This window comes from Pteropus medius, unplaced genomic scaffold (genome assembly GCF_902729225.1).
Source record: "Pteropus medius unplaced genomic scaffold, Ma_sr-lr_union100, whole genome shotgun sequence".
NCBI lineage: Eukaryota > Metazoa > Chordata > Mammalia > Chiroptera > Pteropodidae > Pteropus > Pteropus medius.
The window spans coordinates 2,571,014-2,589,635 of NW_024352784.1; the positions used below are offsets into that span (position 1 = coordinate 2,571,014).

Consider the following 18,622-nt stretch of genomic DNA (forward strand, 5'->3'; position numbering starts at 1 on the left):
GAGAGCCATCAGCCTGTAGACAGGTGCTCTCTCAGTCCTGCATCTGAGAGGTATCCCCTTACATCTGCAATTAGAAAGATCTCTACTGACAGTTGGGGCTGGAACTCAGGCCTTTACCTCCACCAAGACTCCCAAGTATCCTAGCTTCCAGGCCTGGAGTCATTATAGGGATAGCTCAGATAGCTCAGTTACTCATGCTTACCAAAATTGGGGCTTAGACTAGCCATTGGAGAATTCCAGGCTTAAGGGGCGTGAGGATATCATGTGGAATTATACCCTGCCATGGACTTATTCCCTCCATCCTGGAACCTGTCTCTCACCTCAATTCTATTAAAAAGACAAGCCCAAGACAGACAAGCCTAGCCCAGACTGTTGGCCAAAAAAAAAAATTTATTTTCCTTTGAAATAAAATGTACAACCAAATGAGCTTAGAGCCTAGGACAATAGGGAGGTTGGTGGGGACACCAGTTTGCGGGTAGGAATCTGTGTCTCTGACCCCTCCACCTCACATTTTTGCCAAGGAGGAAGAATACAAGCCAGAGATTTCAGGAGGGAAGGGAAATACATGCTGTGCCAGTGCTTTTCCTGGAGCAGGTCATCCTTTTGGTACAGACCACCACCAACCAGAAGGTGATGTCAGAAGCACAGACTAACAGAGCCCTTGGAAATCGTATAGCCTGCCCATCCCTATCATCCACATGGACACACCAAATCAGGTAGTCAGGACTAGACCTGGGTAACCTTAGCGTGTGACTATGGCCATAGGTCTGGATGTGTAGAGTAGATCATTAGACAACATTAGAGAAGTGAATGACCCATGGGGAGAATGGCTGTGGTTTTCAGGTAGCAGCCACTGCTCAGTGGTCCCTGACCTCAATGAGAGGTGGCTGTTAAGGTCAAGAACCGGATGGTGGTTATGAACCTCAGGACTTTTTTTAGCACCAGACGGTGGAGCTTTCTTGCCAACTCAGTTTCTTGGGTTCTCTCAGGTAAGAGCGATGCTGCTTGAAGGCCTCTGTGCCTTCAAGTGGGATAGGGGAATGGAGAAGCCACAGGGCTGGGTAAAGCCTTGTCCTGTGCCCTTCCTCCTTTCTTTCCCCCTTCCCCCAGCTTCAGTAGGGCCTAGAGAGGACACAGTAGTTAGGAAAGGCCAGCATGGGATCTTGTTTCTAGTTTCTGGGCAGTAGGCTCCTCCCCAGCAGGAGAGGGGTTTAGAATCGCTTTTCCTCAAGCTGTGAGGTAATTAGCAGCTCCTTGTTCCCGAAGTCCCACCAAGCTGTCATGTGGAATGCCATGTTGGTTAGGACAACAGTGTACTCCAGGATGGCAAAGATGGTATACACTGTCGTGAGGACACAAGGAAGGGCATGGTGAGCCTCCTGCCCCAACACTCCCCATGCCCCAGGCCATCTTGATAAATCACCACCACTACATCACTATAGGGAACACAATGGCAGCCAGCCCCCAAGACCACCACCATATTGCACATTACAGAAAACACAACTGTCCCATAGCCACTGTGACCACCTATGGATCCTAGCCCGGCCTCACCTCCAGCCTCACAATACATGTTGTGCCGAAAGTAGACAGCCAGCGCCGTGAAAAAGGAGATGAAATTGATGATGAAGAGCCGCTGTTTCCAGTTGTAGGACTTGTGATCCTATGAGATAGGCTCTCTGATCACTCTGTTGCTTGTTGTATATGGGTAGCCTCCCCTCTTAACCTCAACTCCTAAGGGTTGAATGTCCCCTCTCTTTCATGGAAGGGGGCACAGGCAGGGGCAGCAGGAATGATGGGCATGTTCACATCCCTGCATTTGGGATATAATGGGGCCAAGAAGTAGTAGTATCTCTTCCCCTCCCACTTCAGGGAGATGGAATATGAAAGTTAACTTGGAGTCAACCAACCAACCCAACACCTCCAGATGCTACAGGGAGAAGGTGTGTGTCGGGGGGCAACTGGACTTAGAGACCACAGACCCTGACGTGTTTTCCTAACTCACTGCAGCCAGGATGCTGCCCCTCATTCCACTCCCATTTGGAGCCTCCATCTCCTCTGTTCTCTATTCTCCCATACTACCCAAACTCAGTCCTAGATTCTGACTAGCCATCCTCCACTTCTCCCCAAGCCCCGGCCGGGGTTCTAATTAGAATTCCAGTTCCCACTTCACCATTACCCACATCCAGAGGACAGTTCTGGGCTGCCTAGAGCCCCACTAGGGGTAAACCGTACCTCCTGACTTACTGTGTGCTTCTTGTTCAGCCGCCAGATAATGCAGGTGAGAAGCATGTAACTGAGGGATGCAGCGATGAACACAATGAAAGCATTTTCATGGATGGCTGGAGGGAAAGAGAAAGGTTGGGAGTACATATTGCAGGGAGCACCCAAACCCTATGTCTGATGCTCCGAGTAAGGGACGGGTAGGGGTGTCCCCTCCCCAAACCCTTTCCCATTCTCCTTCCCTCATCCGGGCACCCACTGAAGTCTTCAGAAGAAGAGACGTAGGTGAGCACTAGCAACGCGAGGTTCTCGATGACGTTGAGGCTGAAGTTGAGGCGGCAAAGCAGTTGGTAGCTTGGACACGGGGAGGTACAGCTGAGGTAGTGGTTCCAGTAGGCGAAGGCCACCAAGAAACGTGGTGCTGAGTGCAGGCCGATGCAGAAACGCCACACGTAGCGCTGGGGCACTTCCCCACCAATGGCCGAGCTCACCGAAGGCAAGTAATTGGGCACCTAGAGAGTTATGACCTATTTGGGAACCAAATAGGTGCCAGCCCTGCCCACCTAGAGATCCTTCTCTCCATCTAATCACCCCAGCTCTCAGATGGCTCTGCTCCAGCCCCTTCCATTCCAGAAAGTCCTCCTTCAGGGACCCCCCAGAGCTCTCCTGGGAGACCTCCCCTTCAAGGTCCTGGGTCCCAATGTGCTTGGTTCTCTTTCCCCAGCCAGCCTGGAGTTTGTACAGGGGCATGGTGGACATTCTCCACCTACCAATACGTGGAACCTACACATGGCTGAGAAGGCTGTAAACAGGTTCAGAGGCTCTCTAAGCCAGTAGTGGAAAACTCTGTGAGAGGTTCCATGAGCCCAGAACCTCAGATTCAGTCCCTTGGATAGGGATGAGTTAGACCATTGAGCTTCCTTGGGATAGTGCTGGATTCACTGCCCAGCCGAGCTGTTCCTCTGACTGCTCCCACCTCCATTTGTTCTGAGCAGGTGTGCCAAGGTGATAGAAGATACTATGAGACACTGGGGAAGTTGGGCCAGAAGGGTACCCCACCTTGATCATGTTTAAAAATGTGGGTGCTCCTAACCTGGGGCAGTCTAAGAAAATGACCCTGTTTTTAAACATCTCACCCATCCATCTTTCTCGAAGCCTAGGATTCCTAATTCCTTAAGGAATTCCTTAAAGTTGAAGGAGGAGGAGATGATACCCAGCTGCAAGGATTGGTGTGTTACTTGTATGGAAGAGTGAGAGGATGGGAGATGAGTAAAGAGTAGTTTCAATGGGGACAGGAAAGCCAGGGATGGGAGCACGATCTCTTAGACTCCAGGGCCTGGAGCTGCTTCTTAAACTTTAATATGTATACAACTCCCCAGGGATTGGGTGAGAGTGCAGAGGTCTAGAATCTAAGAATCTGCATTTCTAAAAGATTCCAGGAATGTGGAAGCTACCAGTCTGTTGTCCACACTTTTCATGGACTTTTTTAGACTTTCAAAAAAGGACAGATCAGTGCCAGGGCCCAGCAAGGGAATGACCCTGTAGTGACTAGTGGGACTAGTCTTCAGGGGTGAAGTTCTGCAAGATCCCTTTCTTTCTCCCAACAGGGAAGTTGAATGTGTCTCCAAGGCAGCTGGGGAGATAGGCAATGATGGAGGCAGCTCACAGGGCAGTGGTAGCCCTGGGGGAGCACTAGCCAGGGGCTTCATAGTCTTCACAGATAAGGAGATGGAGTCCCTTCAGCACTGTCAGAGGAAACGGTGCAGAGCTCTCAGAGAGAAGGTGCTGCTCTCCAGGCCATGGCTTGAGATACCATAGCTTGAGATCAGGCTCACATATTCACTCTGAGTAATCAGTGAAGAGGCAACATGGAGGCTTTGGAGCCACACAATCCTGGGTCTGCATCCTAGCTGTGCCTTTATTAGTGAGGTAACCTTGAGCGAGTCACTTCATCTCTCTGAGCTTCAATTTCCTCATTGGTAAAATAGGGGTACCACCACCTACTTTGCAGGGTGATTGTAAATACTAAGTATAATGTATGCAAAGCATCTACAATGTCTGACACACAGTGGGTACAAGTGATGGCTTTCAGCAGACAAACTTCCCTGAAAAGCCTACAAATAGGTGGTGAGCTACTACATGACTACTGAACATGGGAAGGCCTACATATTAGTGAGAGGTGGGAATCATATCTTTACCAGACACTTCTGAGATTCCAAGCCTCCTTACTTGACTTGTCTGCCTCTCTGAATAGGTCCTCTGAGTAAGGTTAGTGGGAGTGTTGCCTCCACGTCCAAGAATATCATTCTGAAAACTACTGCCCCAATCTGAACTATTTAAGGGGAACAGGATCAGCCTCTAAAACTTGGTTGAGAGAATCCAGAGCATTTAAGGACTCAGAGCCCTAACTGATGCTGAGAAACAGGTAAAGGGTAGAGATGGCACAGAGCTTGGGGGACATCTCAGAAGGAAGAGAGAAGCGAGGCCCTGTGGCCCAGTCCAGTCCTCACAAGCTCCTCCCAGATTAGGGGTGGGGCAGGATTCTAAGCAGGAACTGCTCCCCGCCCCCATCGTCACATACACACATACACAAAATCAGTTACAGATACTCATATACCCTACCCCCATTCCAAGCATGCAAGTTCCCACTCACCAACCACATCAGCGACAAGAAACATCAGGAGCTATCAGAAACCAGGTACACAGCTCACCTCAAACCTCCCCAGGAGCCCAGTGATAAGGATACTGAGAGATAGAAACAACCTCTTTCCCCAAGAATAGGCAACCTTCGGCCTGGAGGACATAGCTCTGGATCTGTGGCAGGGCAGCAGATTAGAAATTCCCATGAGATAAAGAGAGGTGGCCCAAAAATTCCTTATCTTAAGATCACAGACTTCACCATTAAAGATTCATTCTTTTGGCTTCAGATAAAAGTCCCCTCAAATTCTGGATGACTTTTCTATTTACCTTACTGCCCCCCCACCCCCCACCCCTTGCCAACTGAACAAAAACTTATATTCCTGTTATTCTGCTCTGGACTCCATCCCCTCCTGTCTATCCTCATAGTCCCCATCTTAGCTTTGGTCTCCCCATTAGCATGAGGTATTGTACTAGCCTCATCACTGGTCTCCCTACTCCTGTCCCATGCCCTTAAATGTTTTCCTTCCAGGAGGCAGACTTGTCTTTTAAGCTGCAAATGTAATCGTGTCTCTTTCCTGTTTAAAATCTTCCCAAACTTCCCATTTCCTTCTGGATAAAATCAAAAGTTGTCAGCCTGGCATTCACAAAGATTCTTCACCCTCACAACAACAATGCCCCCTCTTCCAGGAAGGAAGTCTTCCCCAGTGTCCAAGCTGGGTTAAGTGCTTCCTCTGGGCCCCACAATCCCTGAGCTCCCTTTTATCATAATAGAAATCCTCTCACTGTGTAGTTATTGTAGAAATGTCTCACTGTGTAGTTATTGCCTGTATCTAGGATTATCTCTTGTATAAATGAGATACTATGGGCAATGCCATGTTCAATTACATGCCCCTGACACAGAACCTCTACCCCTGGGCCTTCGGCAAAGGCCTGGAGGGCTGTTCTTGGAGGTAGAAAGTCCAACTGGTAGAGACCCGAGTGGACACAGATTGTGGGGTTGAGGCTGCCAGAGAGAGGAAACCAAACTAGAAGATCCCAGGACAGGGCTGGAGGTCCTCTCAGGTCAAGGCCCCGGTTTGGGCTAAAACTATGTTATTTCTCCTGGCTTCTGGCCTCATCTTACCTTCTCAGTCTTGTCTTCCCTCCCAATCTGGTCTTTCTTCAGCTCCCTTATCCTTCTCATGATCTTTCTTGCCTATTCCTACTCCCTTCCCTTCCCCCTCTCCCTTCTGCTCTCTTCTACTCTTGGAAGACTATGACTCTACTCTCTGAGTCTCTCTCCCAAATTTCCCCTAACTCTGACTTGACCCCTACCACCCTTTTATTTCTTTTCCCTCTCTCTGACCCTCCACCTTCTCTCCTACTCTCCAATTTCACCCTTATCGCCATCTCCCAACCTGGCCCTGACCCAGGTGCTAGGGAGCCTGGCACTCACCCCACAGTCAGTGGCCACCGTGTACTCAAAGTGGAACATCAGGGACCAGATGATGCAGAAGAAGAAGCCGAACACAGGGAAAGTGATGACCCACCAGAGCATGGCTGTGAAGCGGAGCCGGAACATGGTCCCATCAGGGTCCAAGGGCTGAGAAGCCGCAGAGAACATCCTGTAGGAAGTGGTGCCTAGGCAGGGTTGAGGGACACAACTTAGGGCCTAGTGGGATGCCTAGGAAAGTGGGGCCTTTTCCAGAGCTTTTCCGGAAAAAAATAGAAAGAGCATAAAGGAAAAAGGAAATCAGTGCAGAAGAGAAGGAGGTGCAGGGGGAGACAGGGAAGGAGCAGCAGAGATAGGCAGGGTCAGCTCCTAGGAATCCCTTCGGCACACTGGTCCTGCAGGGCCACCTCTTGAAGAGTCTGGAGAATAGAGGCTCCTAGTGGCCTGGTCATGGGAGCTGTAATAGCCTACCTCATTGTCACTATCCTAATACCCACTCAGGAGAAGGGTCAGAGGGAGAAAGGTTATTATTCCCATTTCACGGAAAGGGAGACTGAGGCCCAGAATTATGTCAACATAAATAACAGGACTAAGGCTTTTTACCACCTGACAGCTTAAGGCTCCAATCAAAGCTTTTTTCAGGTCAAGTAACCTAGACAAAGAGCCCTGGCTCAAAGTGGCCCAAGTCCTCCCACTGACCCTGTCTGACCACATTCCTGCTCTTTATCCAAGTTCAACTAGGAACAGTGGGCGTGCCCCAGAACCTATTTCAATGGGACCACAGGCTGCCAGCCATCCCACCCCCAGGCTCAGAATGATCCAAGCCTCAGGCCAGCAGTACCCTGATCCCAAGATATATCATGGTCCCTCCAGAGACCCAGACCTCCATCTCCTTCCTCTCTGAGAAGACCATGTCACTCAATCCAAGGTTTACGGCAATCTGAGGGTCATGGGAACCTTCTCCACTCAGTTTGAGCCTGCTGTGCTGGGCTAGACCAAAGACAGACAGACCCAGACCCAGGGAAGCTATGCTTCTTCTGCCCTTCTCCCTCTAGACAAAGAACTTCCTCCTCCTACCTGCTACTGCCCCGACTACCACGACTCCTCAAACTGGGCTACCTTCTGGGGGTCAAACAGAGACAGCCTTGTATAAAAAAAACCTAGGCCCAAATCTCCCCTTGGGACTTACACCTCCCTCCATTAAGGGAACCCTATTCCACTAGTCCAGCTCAGCATCAGGGAATGGGACAGGGGAGAAGGGGCGTACTGAGCAACACTTACACTGGGTGCTGAAGGATCCGGGGCTTGGGTTGAGGGCTCTAGCCAGAATGAGACTATTCTAAGACTAGAGGGTCCCACCCCCAGCTTCCCAGGGCCTGCCCTCCCGCCCACAGAGCCCAGATCTCCACGCCTGCCCAGGCACACAGCTTCCTAGGACTGACAAGTCCATGTCATAAATTCTGGAACACTTTGCAAAGGTAAGAAGTGATTGTGGCTAAGGTCAGCCCATAGCAGCTTCCTTGCCAGGGATGGGGAATGGGACCTCTCTGGGAGATGTGTACAGGGATGTTTCTGGGGAGGGGAAAGAGAGAAAGCAGAATAGGATTTGGCTCTTTTTTGTTAGAGTAGGACTCAGTATGTTTCTTGGGCCCCATTGGAGAGCTAGCTAATCTTAGGACAATAGATTCATGATCCAAAAGAGATTTAGACAGGCCTGAATATGAGCTTTCAGTGTCCAGCCTGCACCTGTGCAGGAACAGCTACTAGCAGCTCAGACTGCAATAACAGAGGCCTAACAGCCAATAATAGGAATGGAACAGTCCTGCTTTTGCCTGTACTGCCCAGGCCATATGAAGTCTTATGCCCAAATCAGGGCCTAACATGAACAGAACAGTGACCACCTCGGCCAAGTTCAGGGGCACATGTGCTGTGAGAGTTGCCTGAAGAACTGGAGCTGTGCTACCTAAGAAGAGTAGACTCAGGAACTCTCATTACTGCCTTCCCATGTCTGCAGGGGTGGCTAGAAGCCTGAAGGAAAGGGTAGTCCGAAGGCTCCCAAGGCAGAGATTCACCAGGAAGAGAGTGTATGTTCACTATAAGAAAGAGCTTGCTAATTGTTAGCTACTAAGTCTCCTTGAAATAGGCCACCTAGAGAGGAAGAAAACTCCCCATCACTGGGGATGTGCAAGCAGAGGCAAAGTCGTCTAATTATAGATGTGTTAAACTAAGGTTACTTCTTTTATTCTTAGGGTTGGCTATTCCTGGGAAACTCTGGGTGAGAAATTGAGAGCATATGTGAAAATCTCCAGATGGCTCTAACATGGTAGTCCCAGAGAGTGAGTACATAATACCTGCAGGTCACTAGGCCTAGTCATGCCCCTCCTGCAACTACCTATGCTTAGCTCCATAACCAGTATGCCAAGAATGGGTCATAGGTATGCAGGTATGCTGAGACCATTAGCCTTCAGAGCCAGCCATGAGGGGCAGAGCAAATAGCCTACTCCGTTTAACTCCATATGCTGTACAAATATAATTTTCTGTATGGACTATGACTGCATTATACTATGCCTTCCTTTTCTCAGAGTACTGGGCTGGGGTGGGGTGGCGGCGGAGGATCCTATCCACTTATTCAGCAAATATTGATTCAAATGCAGTGCTCGCCTTTAAGGAGCACTCAGTCTGGTGGGGAAGACAGACACAAATATAATGTCATAGAATTGTATGAAAGATAACACAGAGATAACTGTGGGCACCCAAAGAAGGGAATGATTAAGTTTTCCCCAAAGAGGCTGGGAGGGCTTTTTGGAGGAGGGGACACCTGAGCAGAGTTTTGCAGGATGAAGAGGAGTTGGCCAAGATAATAGAAACATTTGGTATATTATCTAAGGTAAGAACTAGGTCAGGAAAGGTTCTTAGATGGACCCTTTCTAATCTTCCCCATAGATCACCTGGTCAACCCCTTTCTTCCAGTCCTGTTCTTTCTAATAGTTCCCAACACTGGGTCTCATCAGATTGGCTGCCCACATACCAAGGCACATGACTACCCAATGACAAATCAAGAGGGAAAACTTCAAGTTGTATGAACAAAAGAAGTGCTCTACACCTCCATCCCCCACCAGACTCCACTACCAGTCACAGCCCTTTTTCTGGAGTAGATCTCTTTATAGGAACGGGGGAAGCTCACCTGACTGGGGTCCTTCAGAGCTCTCTCTGAGGTTAATCTAAGATCCATGTCTAGACCCTGCCTCTTTTCTACCTGGAGCCCTTAGGCTAAATTCCTCTCCTGCTCTGCCTTCCAACCTGACAATCTACTTCTCTTCTGCTTTCTTCTGCTCCTCACCCTTCACATTCTCTAGACCACTTTCCTACCCTTCCACTACCAGGAGCTCTACATTAGCCCTGAGGAGGAGGAGGACAGGAATTATGAACCCCATTTTAGACATGGGGAAACTGAGGCTCAGTGTCCATGTCTCAGGTAATATACAGATAGTGGATAAACTAGGAGTATAACAGAGGTCAACATAGATTTCTCCCCCTTTACTCCAATATCCTACAGAGAAAGAATTCTCACATCTTTCTTCCTGGCCTAGCACCGCATATCACTATCCAGAGGGTGCATGACCACCTATGGAACCTCAGAGGGCATGAGACCTACCCCAGAAAACATATATACACACAAAATCAGGTCTCCATCCAAACAGGCACAAATACTGTTTCTCTGACACATATGTCCCACTCGAAGTCACTACAGTCATGTCTCTTACAGTTACACACACACACACATATATAATCACATTCCCATAGAGAAAGGCACTGTCCACAGAACCACACTTAGAGGCCCTAAATGCCTTCTAGCCCAGTCCTGTTCTCTCTCCATCCTCCAGAAACCCTGGATTTCCTGAATCTGCCCCTCTATGAAGGATTGAATTCTGGGGCTGCCCAACTTCAGTGACCACCCCCGCCCAAGCCCCCAGCAACCTCCATGGAAGGTGGCAAGAGACTAATCCTCATGACCTCAATTTTCAGGCATCCCCCCACCCCCACAGCCCATTATGTTTGATGGACCCCACTGGAGAGCTTGCTAATCCTTTTACAATAGAATCAGGATCCAAAATAGATTCAATTGGGCCTGAATATGAGGTGTCAGTGCCCACTCCAAGCCCTACCCCACAATGTGTAGCCGTAGTCTCCTTGAAGTGGAAGAACATGGACCAGAGGATGCAGAAGAGGAAGGCGACAAGTGGACAGCAGACTGTGACCAGGGCCACCATGGTGAGGCGGAGCCGGAACAGGGTCCCATCCCGGTCCAGTGGCAGTGGGACCTGGTACATCTTGTCAGACCTGGGGATGGAGTGGCATGCTGTCAGGGCCTAAGGCAGCAAGGCTGGGACTCAGTGGTAAAGTCAGCCCTTATGCTCAGTCCTCAGACTAAGCTAAAGGCTGAGGGGTCTGAGAGGGAGGCAGCCACTAAATTTGGACAGCTCCTGCCTTGGATGAAGACTAAGAATCCCATAACAATATTCACCCTCAATTTCAGAGAAAAGACAATGAACCAAACAAACCTGTGCTACAATTGGGAGACCTCCTCATCCCTATGTGGTTTGATGGGCCTAGGACTATAGGAGCTGGCTTATAGTCTCTCTTGTTTCAGGAACCAATCCTAAAACCTCCTTGAGGACAGAATGCCCTATCTCCTTCCCCAGGCTCTTGAGCCTCCAGGATTCAGAGCCTCCCATTAGCTCTCATTGCTTTACCCACCAGCCCAGGGCCCCTCTGCACCTTCAGTCCCTTCTCAGTCTGTGTGCTCTGTGTGCCTGCACCACAGTCCACAACGACTCCATGGAAGCCAACAGAACCTCGACCCCTTGTTTGTCCCCGCCTGCTGCCTCACGTGCTCTGAGGGTGAAAGGCTTTGCAGAATCAGGTCTGGTACTAGCCTGGGCTTGCTATTTGCTGGAGAGAGCTGCCTGGTCAGCTTCTGGAGGCTTCCCAGTGCCCAGGGACCTGTCCTCCTGCTCTGGAAAGTAGGTAAGGGCTCCTGAGGAATGTGACTCCCTGTTCAGATGCAGATATCTAAGGTCAGAAACTAAAACAGCCAAATATACACCAGCAATCCTAGCCCAAGACATTGAGGAGGAAGTTGAGAACAAGAGAAGGATAGAAACTTGCCCAGGGTCACACAGCAAATAGAAGGAAGAGCCAGCAGTGAGGGGATGTAGGGCTCACAGGGTAACAAACTGCAATGCTGGCCTTCCTTGACTCTTTCCTCTCTGGGCCAGAGCTCTGGGCAGAAGGTTAAATTAGGTCAGTTTAAGAGGGGTGTCCATAAGAGGAAGAAAGGTAAAAACCAAATCCTATATAGATGAGTCAGTCAGCCCTGTCCTCACTGTAAAGAGAGAGAAACCGAGACACACAGAGAGGAAGGCCCTTCCTCAAAGCCATCTGCTTTGATGGAAAGCCATCCTTGGAACTTAGGCTTCTTGTTGCCAAACTAGGGCTGGTTCCAAACACATAAAGAATTTACCACTTCTGGACTCAAGGGCCTTGCCAAATGAAGTCCCAACTCTTCTGGGCACCATCTTCAGTACTCTCCCTTCTAGTCCCACCCTCCGGAAGAACCTGACTTCTATAAGGCTAGCTTCCTGACATTCTGGAACAAGCCAGGAAAACATGCCTCAACATTCTCATTCATCTTCCCCCACCCACTTTCTGCAAGGCAGACTGCCCCAACTGCTCTAGCTTCTTTCTCCCTCTGGGAGCCAGAGGTCTCCCAGGGGAGTTGGAAGTGGCTCTGGTGAGCCTCTGCAATCACATTCCTTGGATCATCTCCAAATAGTCTGTAAGTCCCTCAAAGTCTTGGAAGGGGAACACTTTCTCCATCTAAGCCAAACCCAGATTCTTTGGTTGTAGCAGTACCAATACCCCCTCCCAACATCCTTTGTTGAAGCCAGCTGCTCTAGATCTCTCAGGAACTACTGGGATCCCCAAACTAAATACTGGATCCTCAGGGAATGAACAGGCACTGCTCAAGGCAGGAGGGTGATAAGGAGATTTGAGGGACAAGGTGTTCCACTTCTTGGAGATATGCCTGGCCCACCTTTTAGCTGTGTGACCTTAAGCAAGTGACCTAACCACTTGGAGCCTGTTTCCACAGTTGTTCAACATGTGGATCATGTGGTTTAGATAAGGCCATTGCAACTTGGTCACTCAACTCCTCCAGGCGTCAGGACAAGGAGGTTCACTACCTGAAGAGCAGCTGTTCAGCCTTAGTCAGCTTTAACTTCCTTATAGGTTCTACTTAGTTGAAAACTGCTTTCTTAGGAGTACCCCTATCCTATCTTCAAAGGTCCCAATAGGTCTCATTTTCCAGTCCAAATCCACACTTACTGGGTGCCTTCTGAATCTAGGCACCCTACTAAGCACTACATATTCATTGTTTCTTTTAATCCGCACTATAATTCTATGAGGTAAGATCTACAGTCTGTATATTTCCATTTTATAGAAGAGGAAACGGAGGCTCAGGGAAGTTAAACACTTGCTCAGGGTCACTTGCTACTAACTGGCAGAGCTGGGATTTGAAACTATGGAGTTCCAAGCCCCGCCCTCCACCTCCATTCTGGGACACCTAAGGGAAAATTCGAACCAAGAGTCCCTGTGAAGAAGCGAGAGCTCAAACCCTGCACATCCAGCCCCATGCACGAGAGCGGAGGGAAAAGGAGTCAACTTAGCAAGTCGGGGCAGCAATAGTTCACGGGCAGGCACCAAGAACCCCCGAGTTAGGGACCCGGCCCTGTGGAGGCTGGATCGCGTGGCCGAGCTCCCCCAAGCGGGGCTGCTCGGCAGTTCAGCACACCCATCCCTACACTCACCCAGGCTGTGGCTGCAAGGAAACTGCGTCGGTGGAAGACGGGAACTGGGGGACCCAGGGGACCCGGGGAACCCGGGGCGAATGCCAGGCCCAGCCCGGGGGTGAGCGGCGGGGAGGGGGATTAGAATGGGAATGTCGGGGGGCGGGGCTGGCCCGGTGCGTGCTTGGGGCGGAACTTGGAGAGGAAACTGTGCCCAGATATTCTGCGGGCTCCTCCCCGCTTCTGCGGACCCCAGCCCCAGGCTCACCCCTTTAATTTGGCGTCCCTTCATGCCATGCCTCTCCAGCCTTGGTCTTCCCTACTAATTCCAGCTGCGTGGGGGCAGCCGGAAGAGCCCTGGACACCCGGGTATGACACGTTGGATAAGCCACCTTATCACCTTAACTCTGCTGCATTCCATTACCTGTTGAAAGAACATAAAATTAATTCAACAAGGCCCCGAATTCTCTTTATTTCCTGACCCCAGACTCTTCTGCTCCCCACTTTCCCCTTTCTAGCCGAATTATCCAGCTTCGCCCTTTTAAAATATTAAGCCAGTTTCGCCCATCCTTGGTGCCCCTCCCCCAAAATTTGTTACCCAGAGCCTATTTGGGGCATTTCAGCAAAGGGTAGAGCACCTTACAGGTAGTGAGAGCCAGTGAGGCCCACCCCAGAAACTCTGGGCCAGAGCTGTTCCCGCCTATGATCAGGAAAGGACACCCTGTCCTATCCGACATAGCAGAGAGAGAGGATTTTCAGCCCCAGGCCTTGGGTCTGTTCCCTAACATGAAAGCGTTGATAGTCAGAAACCAGACCCCAGGGTTCCCTCTCCACCCTGACTGATCCCTAAGGGAATGTGAGGGAGACTCTGGGCTCCCTTTCCAAAGACTATCCTACTCCAACAGGGAAAGAGGCTGAATGAACCGTAATCCTTCCTGCAGGCACAATGCGGGCTTGTCAGAGCACCTGCAGGGGTTGGCCCACCTCTGAGCTAGACACCACCATCACATTTTCCTCTATTTAAATCCCTACAGTAATAATTAGCACATTTTGAGTACCCTTGTGTCCCAGGCACTTTTCTACTTTTTACGTTGTCCCATTTAATCATAAAAACTCTATGAGGTAGATAATATTAATATCTCCATTTACCAGTGGAAAACAGAAAATATGTTACCTACCATATAGTTAGTAAATGTCAGAGCCAGGAGTCTGACACCTGAGCTCAATTCCTTTAATCACTGTATACCATTGATCCCACAAGGTAACTATAATCACCACTTTGCAGATGAGGAAACAGAAGCTCCAATTTGATTAACTTGCCAGAGCTTATTTCCTGCATTCCCCTTGTTCATTCACTCAGTCTAGGCCCTCTCTGTGTCAGGCCCTGGGCTGGGCAATGGTGGGCCCAGATATATTGGGCCCACTTCTGGGGCCTTGAAGTCTAGAGGGAAGGTGTCTTACTCTAAAAACCACTTTTCTTGACTTTGAATTCTTCCAACCCTGTCCTTTAAGGTCCTAAAGCACGTGAATGATTAATAAAATTTTACTAAAAGAACCTCCTCCATTTAGTTTCAAAAACTAAATTTAGGTTTTCTATCATGGGGCTTTGCATCATCCTCTTTGTTTAGTTCCAACCCACAGATGCCTGCTTCTGGCCCTTGTTCCCTCTCTTGAGCTTTTTTCCTGGTCCCACATCTTTACTCTCCCTGCTCATCTGGCTTGGAATGCTTCTTTTCCTCCATCTCAGCAAACTCTACCCTTCCAGTAAAGGTAATGATTAGCATGACACTTTAGTAAGTTAGGAATGCATATGGTAATTTCTAGAGCGATCACTAAAATAATAGAAAAAAATAATTTAATCTCCAAATTGATACAGGAGGAAAAATGAAATAATCCAGAATGCGGGAAAGGAGATTTAAATGACCAATAAGCATGTGAAAAGATGGTCACCATCATTAGTCATTGGGGAAACGTATATGGAGACCACATGAGATGACATTTTACACCCTCCAGGATGGCTATAATTACAAAAATATATAAAAAACAAGTGTTAGCAGCAATGTGGAGAAACTGGAACCCTCATATATTGCTGGTGGGAATGTAAAATGGTACAGCCACTTTGTAAAAAGAGTTTGGCAGTTCTTCGAAAAGTTAAACATAGTTACCACATGACCTTGCAAATCTACTCCTAGATATAAACACAAGAGAACTATAAACATGTCCATGATAAATTTGTACACGAATGTTCGCAGCAGCATCATTCATAGTAGCTAGCCATAAGGTAGAAGTAATTCAAATGTCATTCAACACATGAATGTATAAACAAAAATGAAATATTCGTAAAATGGAATATTATTCAATCATAAAAAGGAATGAAGTACTGATACATGCTTCAACATAGATGAACCTTGAAAACATTATGCTAAATGAAAGATGTCAGACACAAAGGCCACATATTATATGATTCCATTTATATGAAAAGTCCAGAATAGGCAAATCCACTGAGAGAAAGTAGATTAGTAGTTGCCAAGGGCTGGGGAAGGGAGAAATGGGGAATGACTGCTAATGGGTCTGGGGTTTCTATTTGGGGTCATAAAAATGTTCTGGAATCAGATATTGGTGATGGTTGCACAACCTTGTGAAGATACTAAAAACCTTTGAATTGTACAATTTAAACAGTGAATGTGAATTTATTATGTGTGACTTATCATGTTATGTGACTTATATCTCAACTTTAAAAAAAAATCTAGCAAAGAGCTGGGCCTCAATAAATGGCAGTTATTACTACAAAAGTAGATAAGTAAATAAAGAAAAAGAGGAGTCCAGTCAAGATGGCGAAGTAGAATCTTAAAAATAAAGAAAGAAAACAGCCACCCTCATAAACCAATAGAAGTGAGGAAAGTGAGATAGAGGACAAATAAATGAGAGACAGAAATAGAACTAGTAGGACAAGTAGAAAGAATAAAATATTAGATAAAATCCTGAATATATTGGAAAATTCATTAAATTCAAGAACTAAATGCTCTAGTTAAAAGTCAAAGGTATTCACACAAGATTTATAAAAATTTAATTGTATGCTACTTACAAACATCACTATTCACTATCAAGTTATAGGAAAAGAGGAAAGAAATCAACATTTACTGAATGCTTAGCTTACTATGTGCCAAAAATGTGCCCAGTCCGGTCCTTTGCAAATTCCATTATCTTATTTGACCTTCACAACCACCTTATAAAATAGGAATAGTGTGCCTATTTTATAGACAAGAAAACTGGGGCACAGAACAATTAAATAATTTATGCAAGGTCTAAAAAAGCTAGTAAATCTGGCACTTGAACTTAGCTATCTGACTCCAACTCAACAGTTTCACTTTTACTTTTCTACTTAAGAAAATAATTCACTCATTCATGTGTCAAACATTTAACGTGCACCTATACTGTCTATTTGGCCTTAGGAAAACCAGAACAAATAAGTAGAGGAAAGTGGTTTAATTGAGTTTAAGGATTGGAAGGTGAGAAATCGAAGGTTCAGGAGGGCAGTGAGGAAGCTATTGTAACTATCCAGAGAGAACTAAGGACTTTATGATGCAGAGCTTAGGTAAGGGAGGGTGGAGGAGAAGGAGAGATGTTTGGGTGGAAGGGTTGGGGGAAGGTGGCTGGAGTCAGATGTAAAAACTGTTTTACTATTTGACACTTTATATATATATATTTTTATTCTTTCAATCATCTACTAAGCACCCACGAGTACCAGGTTTCTCCTATACATTATCTTATTTCATCTTTATGACAAATTATTACTCCACTTTTTGACAAATTAATCAATTATCTCTAATCCCTCACCACCACTGAAAACCCACAGGGATATAAGATCACCTACTTTGGGGCAGCACCCATTTCAATTTTGCATTGATGCCCCAGGAAGAGGTGGTGGTGGAACAGTCATCCAAATACGTTTTATGAGCCCAGTCCCTGCTATTCTGTGTAGGATGCTCAGTCACTAGGTCTAGTTTCTACAACATGCTCAACCCTTCCTTTTGTAATATCGCTCTTCTGCACTAGGCCTGGCCCAGGTAAGAGGTGGTGGGTAGGAACACCACTGTTAAAGAAAAAAAACAAACTATAGGCTCAAAATGGCATCACTCATGCCAAAAGCCCATGATACCAAACCTAGATTTAATACCTTATCTAACTGCACTTTCAACCTCTCCCAGAAACATAATCTTAATCAACCAGTATAAAATTTTCTGGTCAGGCATCAGTAAGGTAATCTCACAAAGACCCTCTCCATCCTCCATAAAAAGAAGCAATCTACATATTAAAAACCTGTCATCTTCTCTTCCCCGGAAAAAAAGATGTTAGGTCCTCCAAATAATACTTTTTTTCTAATAACTCCCTTGCCCCGCCCTTCTTCCTGGAAAATCCTTTCATTTTGTACAACCCCTCATGTTCCCTTCCAGCTGCTAGTTGGGTTGCTTCCTGATTTATGAATCGTTTAATAAAGCCAATTAGATCTTCAAATTGACTTGGTTGAATTTTATTTTTTAACATCAAGATGCAGAAAATGCAGCTCTGACTTCCAAGAGCCCAGGCACAGAAGACATGAAAGTAATAGATTACAAAGTGATATGGTTGTAATAGAGGCCTGCCCAAGCATTAACCCCACTTGCTGAGAGAGATCTGCAAATATACCCCAGAGAGGGCGGGAACATTTGAACCAGGGCTTTAAGAAGGACGGGTCTGGGAGGGGGTGTTCGTAAAGGGTAGGTGGGCAAGAAGTTCCAAGAATCCTCATTTGTACCAAGTCCTGTGCTTAGCCGGAAATTCCCTTAGGGCATTTCTGATGTTCATAACGTCTATCCTAGGGATTTGGAACGGGAAAAGGTGTTAGGGCTGGCATGGGTCAGGAGACAAGGAGTCCAGGTTTTAAGGCCTCCAAGCAGCTGCAGACAAGCTACGTGGACAACCACCCACGAGGGCCCTCCAGCACCGCACGTGGTCTGGTCAGGAAGTGAGGGCAGGACGACCGGGAAGCCTTCCCATCACCGCCCGCAGACTGGGGCAAGGTAAGGGTAGAATAGTTACCACGCCATCCTGGAGCCTTCCCTCTGATTGGCCCGAGCTTCAGCAGCCCGGGGCTCTGCGCTCCAACAAAAGGGGCGGAGCCTTAGTATAGCGTCACCACTCTTCTCCCACACCCCGCCCGATGTAGCCATTCATCGCCCCACTTCGAGGGGCCCTGTGTGACGTCACGAATCTCTTCCAGCCAACCGCAGCAGCCAAAGACGGGACTCCATTTCCCTCCCACTGCCCCACCGCTTTCCTTCCCCCTAACTCCTTATGTCCCTCCTCTTCCCCTTCGCCCCTTCTCCCGAAGTCCGCCCTCACGTTCGGTTTCAAAAGACTCATTGCCCAATGAGTAACAGGGTGGGCCTAGAGTGGCGGCGGCGTCTGCCAATGCGCAGGCAGCGAGGGCGGAGCACCCGGA

General features: G+C 47.9%; 1 protein-coding gene across 4 annotated transcripts; it reads right to left on the reverse strand.

Annotated features, from left to right (window-relative positions):
- Positions 1 to 369: 369 nt before the first annotated feature.
- Positions 370 to 18,458, reverse strand: PGAP2 (post-GPI attachment to proteins 2). Of its 4 annotated transcripts, none has more exons than XM_039847921.1 (7): positions 18,220 to 18,458; positions 13,409 to 13,564; positions 10,459 to 10,633; positions 2,480 to 2,732; positions 2,245 to 2,339; positions 1,552 to 1,660; positions 370 to 1,342 (listed from the first exon to the last, which is right to left on the reverse strand). In XM_039847921.1, exons 3-7 carry the CDS (start codon positions 10,621 to 10,623, stop codon positions 1,212 to 1,214), a joined length of 753 nt encoding a protein of 250 aa, XP_039703855.1. In that variant the 5' UTR covers positions 10,624 to 10,633; positions 13,409 to 13,564; positions 18,220 to 18,458; the 3' UTR covers positions 370 to 1,211. The 4 variants fall into 4 exon arrangements, with proteins under 4 accessions (XP_039703855.1, XP_039703854.1, XP_039703856.1 ...); XM_039847920.1 differs by having other exon boundaries at positions 2,233 to 2,339; XM_039847922.1 differs by lacking the exons at positions 13,409 to 13,564; positions 18,220 to 18,458 and adding an exon at positions 13,162 to 13,300 and having other exon boundaries at positions 2,233 to 2,339.
- Between the last annotated feature and the right edge of the window lie 164 nt (positions 18,459 to 18,622).

What these genes read in the sequence shown, in the direction of transcription:
- PGAP2 (XM_039847923.1), bottom strand. Translation starts at nt 10,623, where the DNA reads ATGTACCAGGTCCCACTGCCACTGGACCGGGATGGGACCCTGTTCCGG. An exon ending in CTACGGCTACACATTGTGGG is followed by an intron (nt 6,512 to 10,458) that starts GTAGGGCTTGGA and finishes GCATCCCACTAG; the next exon opens with GCCCTAAGTTGTGTCCCTCA. An exon ending in CGGTGGCCACTGACTGTGGG is followed by an intron (nt 2,733 to 6,295) that starts GTGAGTGCCAGG and finishes ATAACTCTCTAG; the next exon opens with GTGCCCAATTACTTGCCTTC.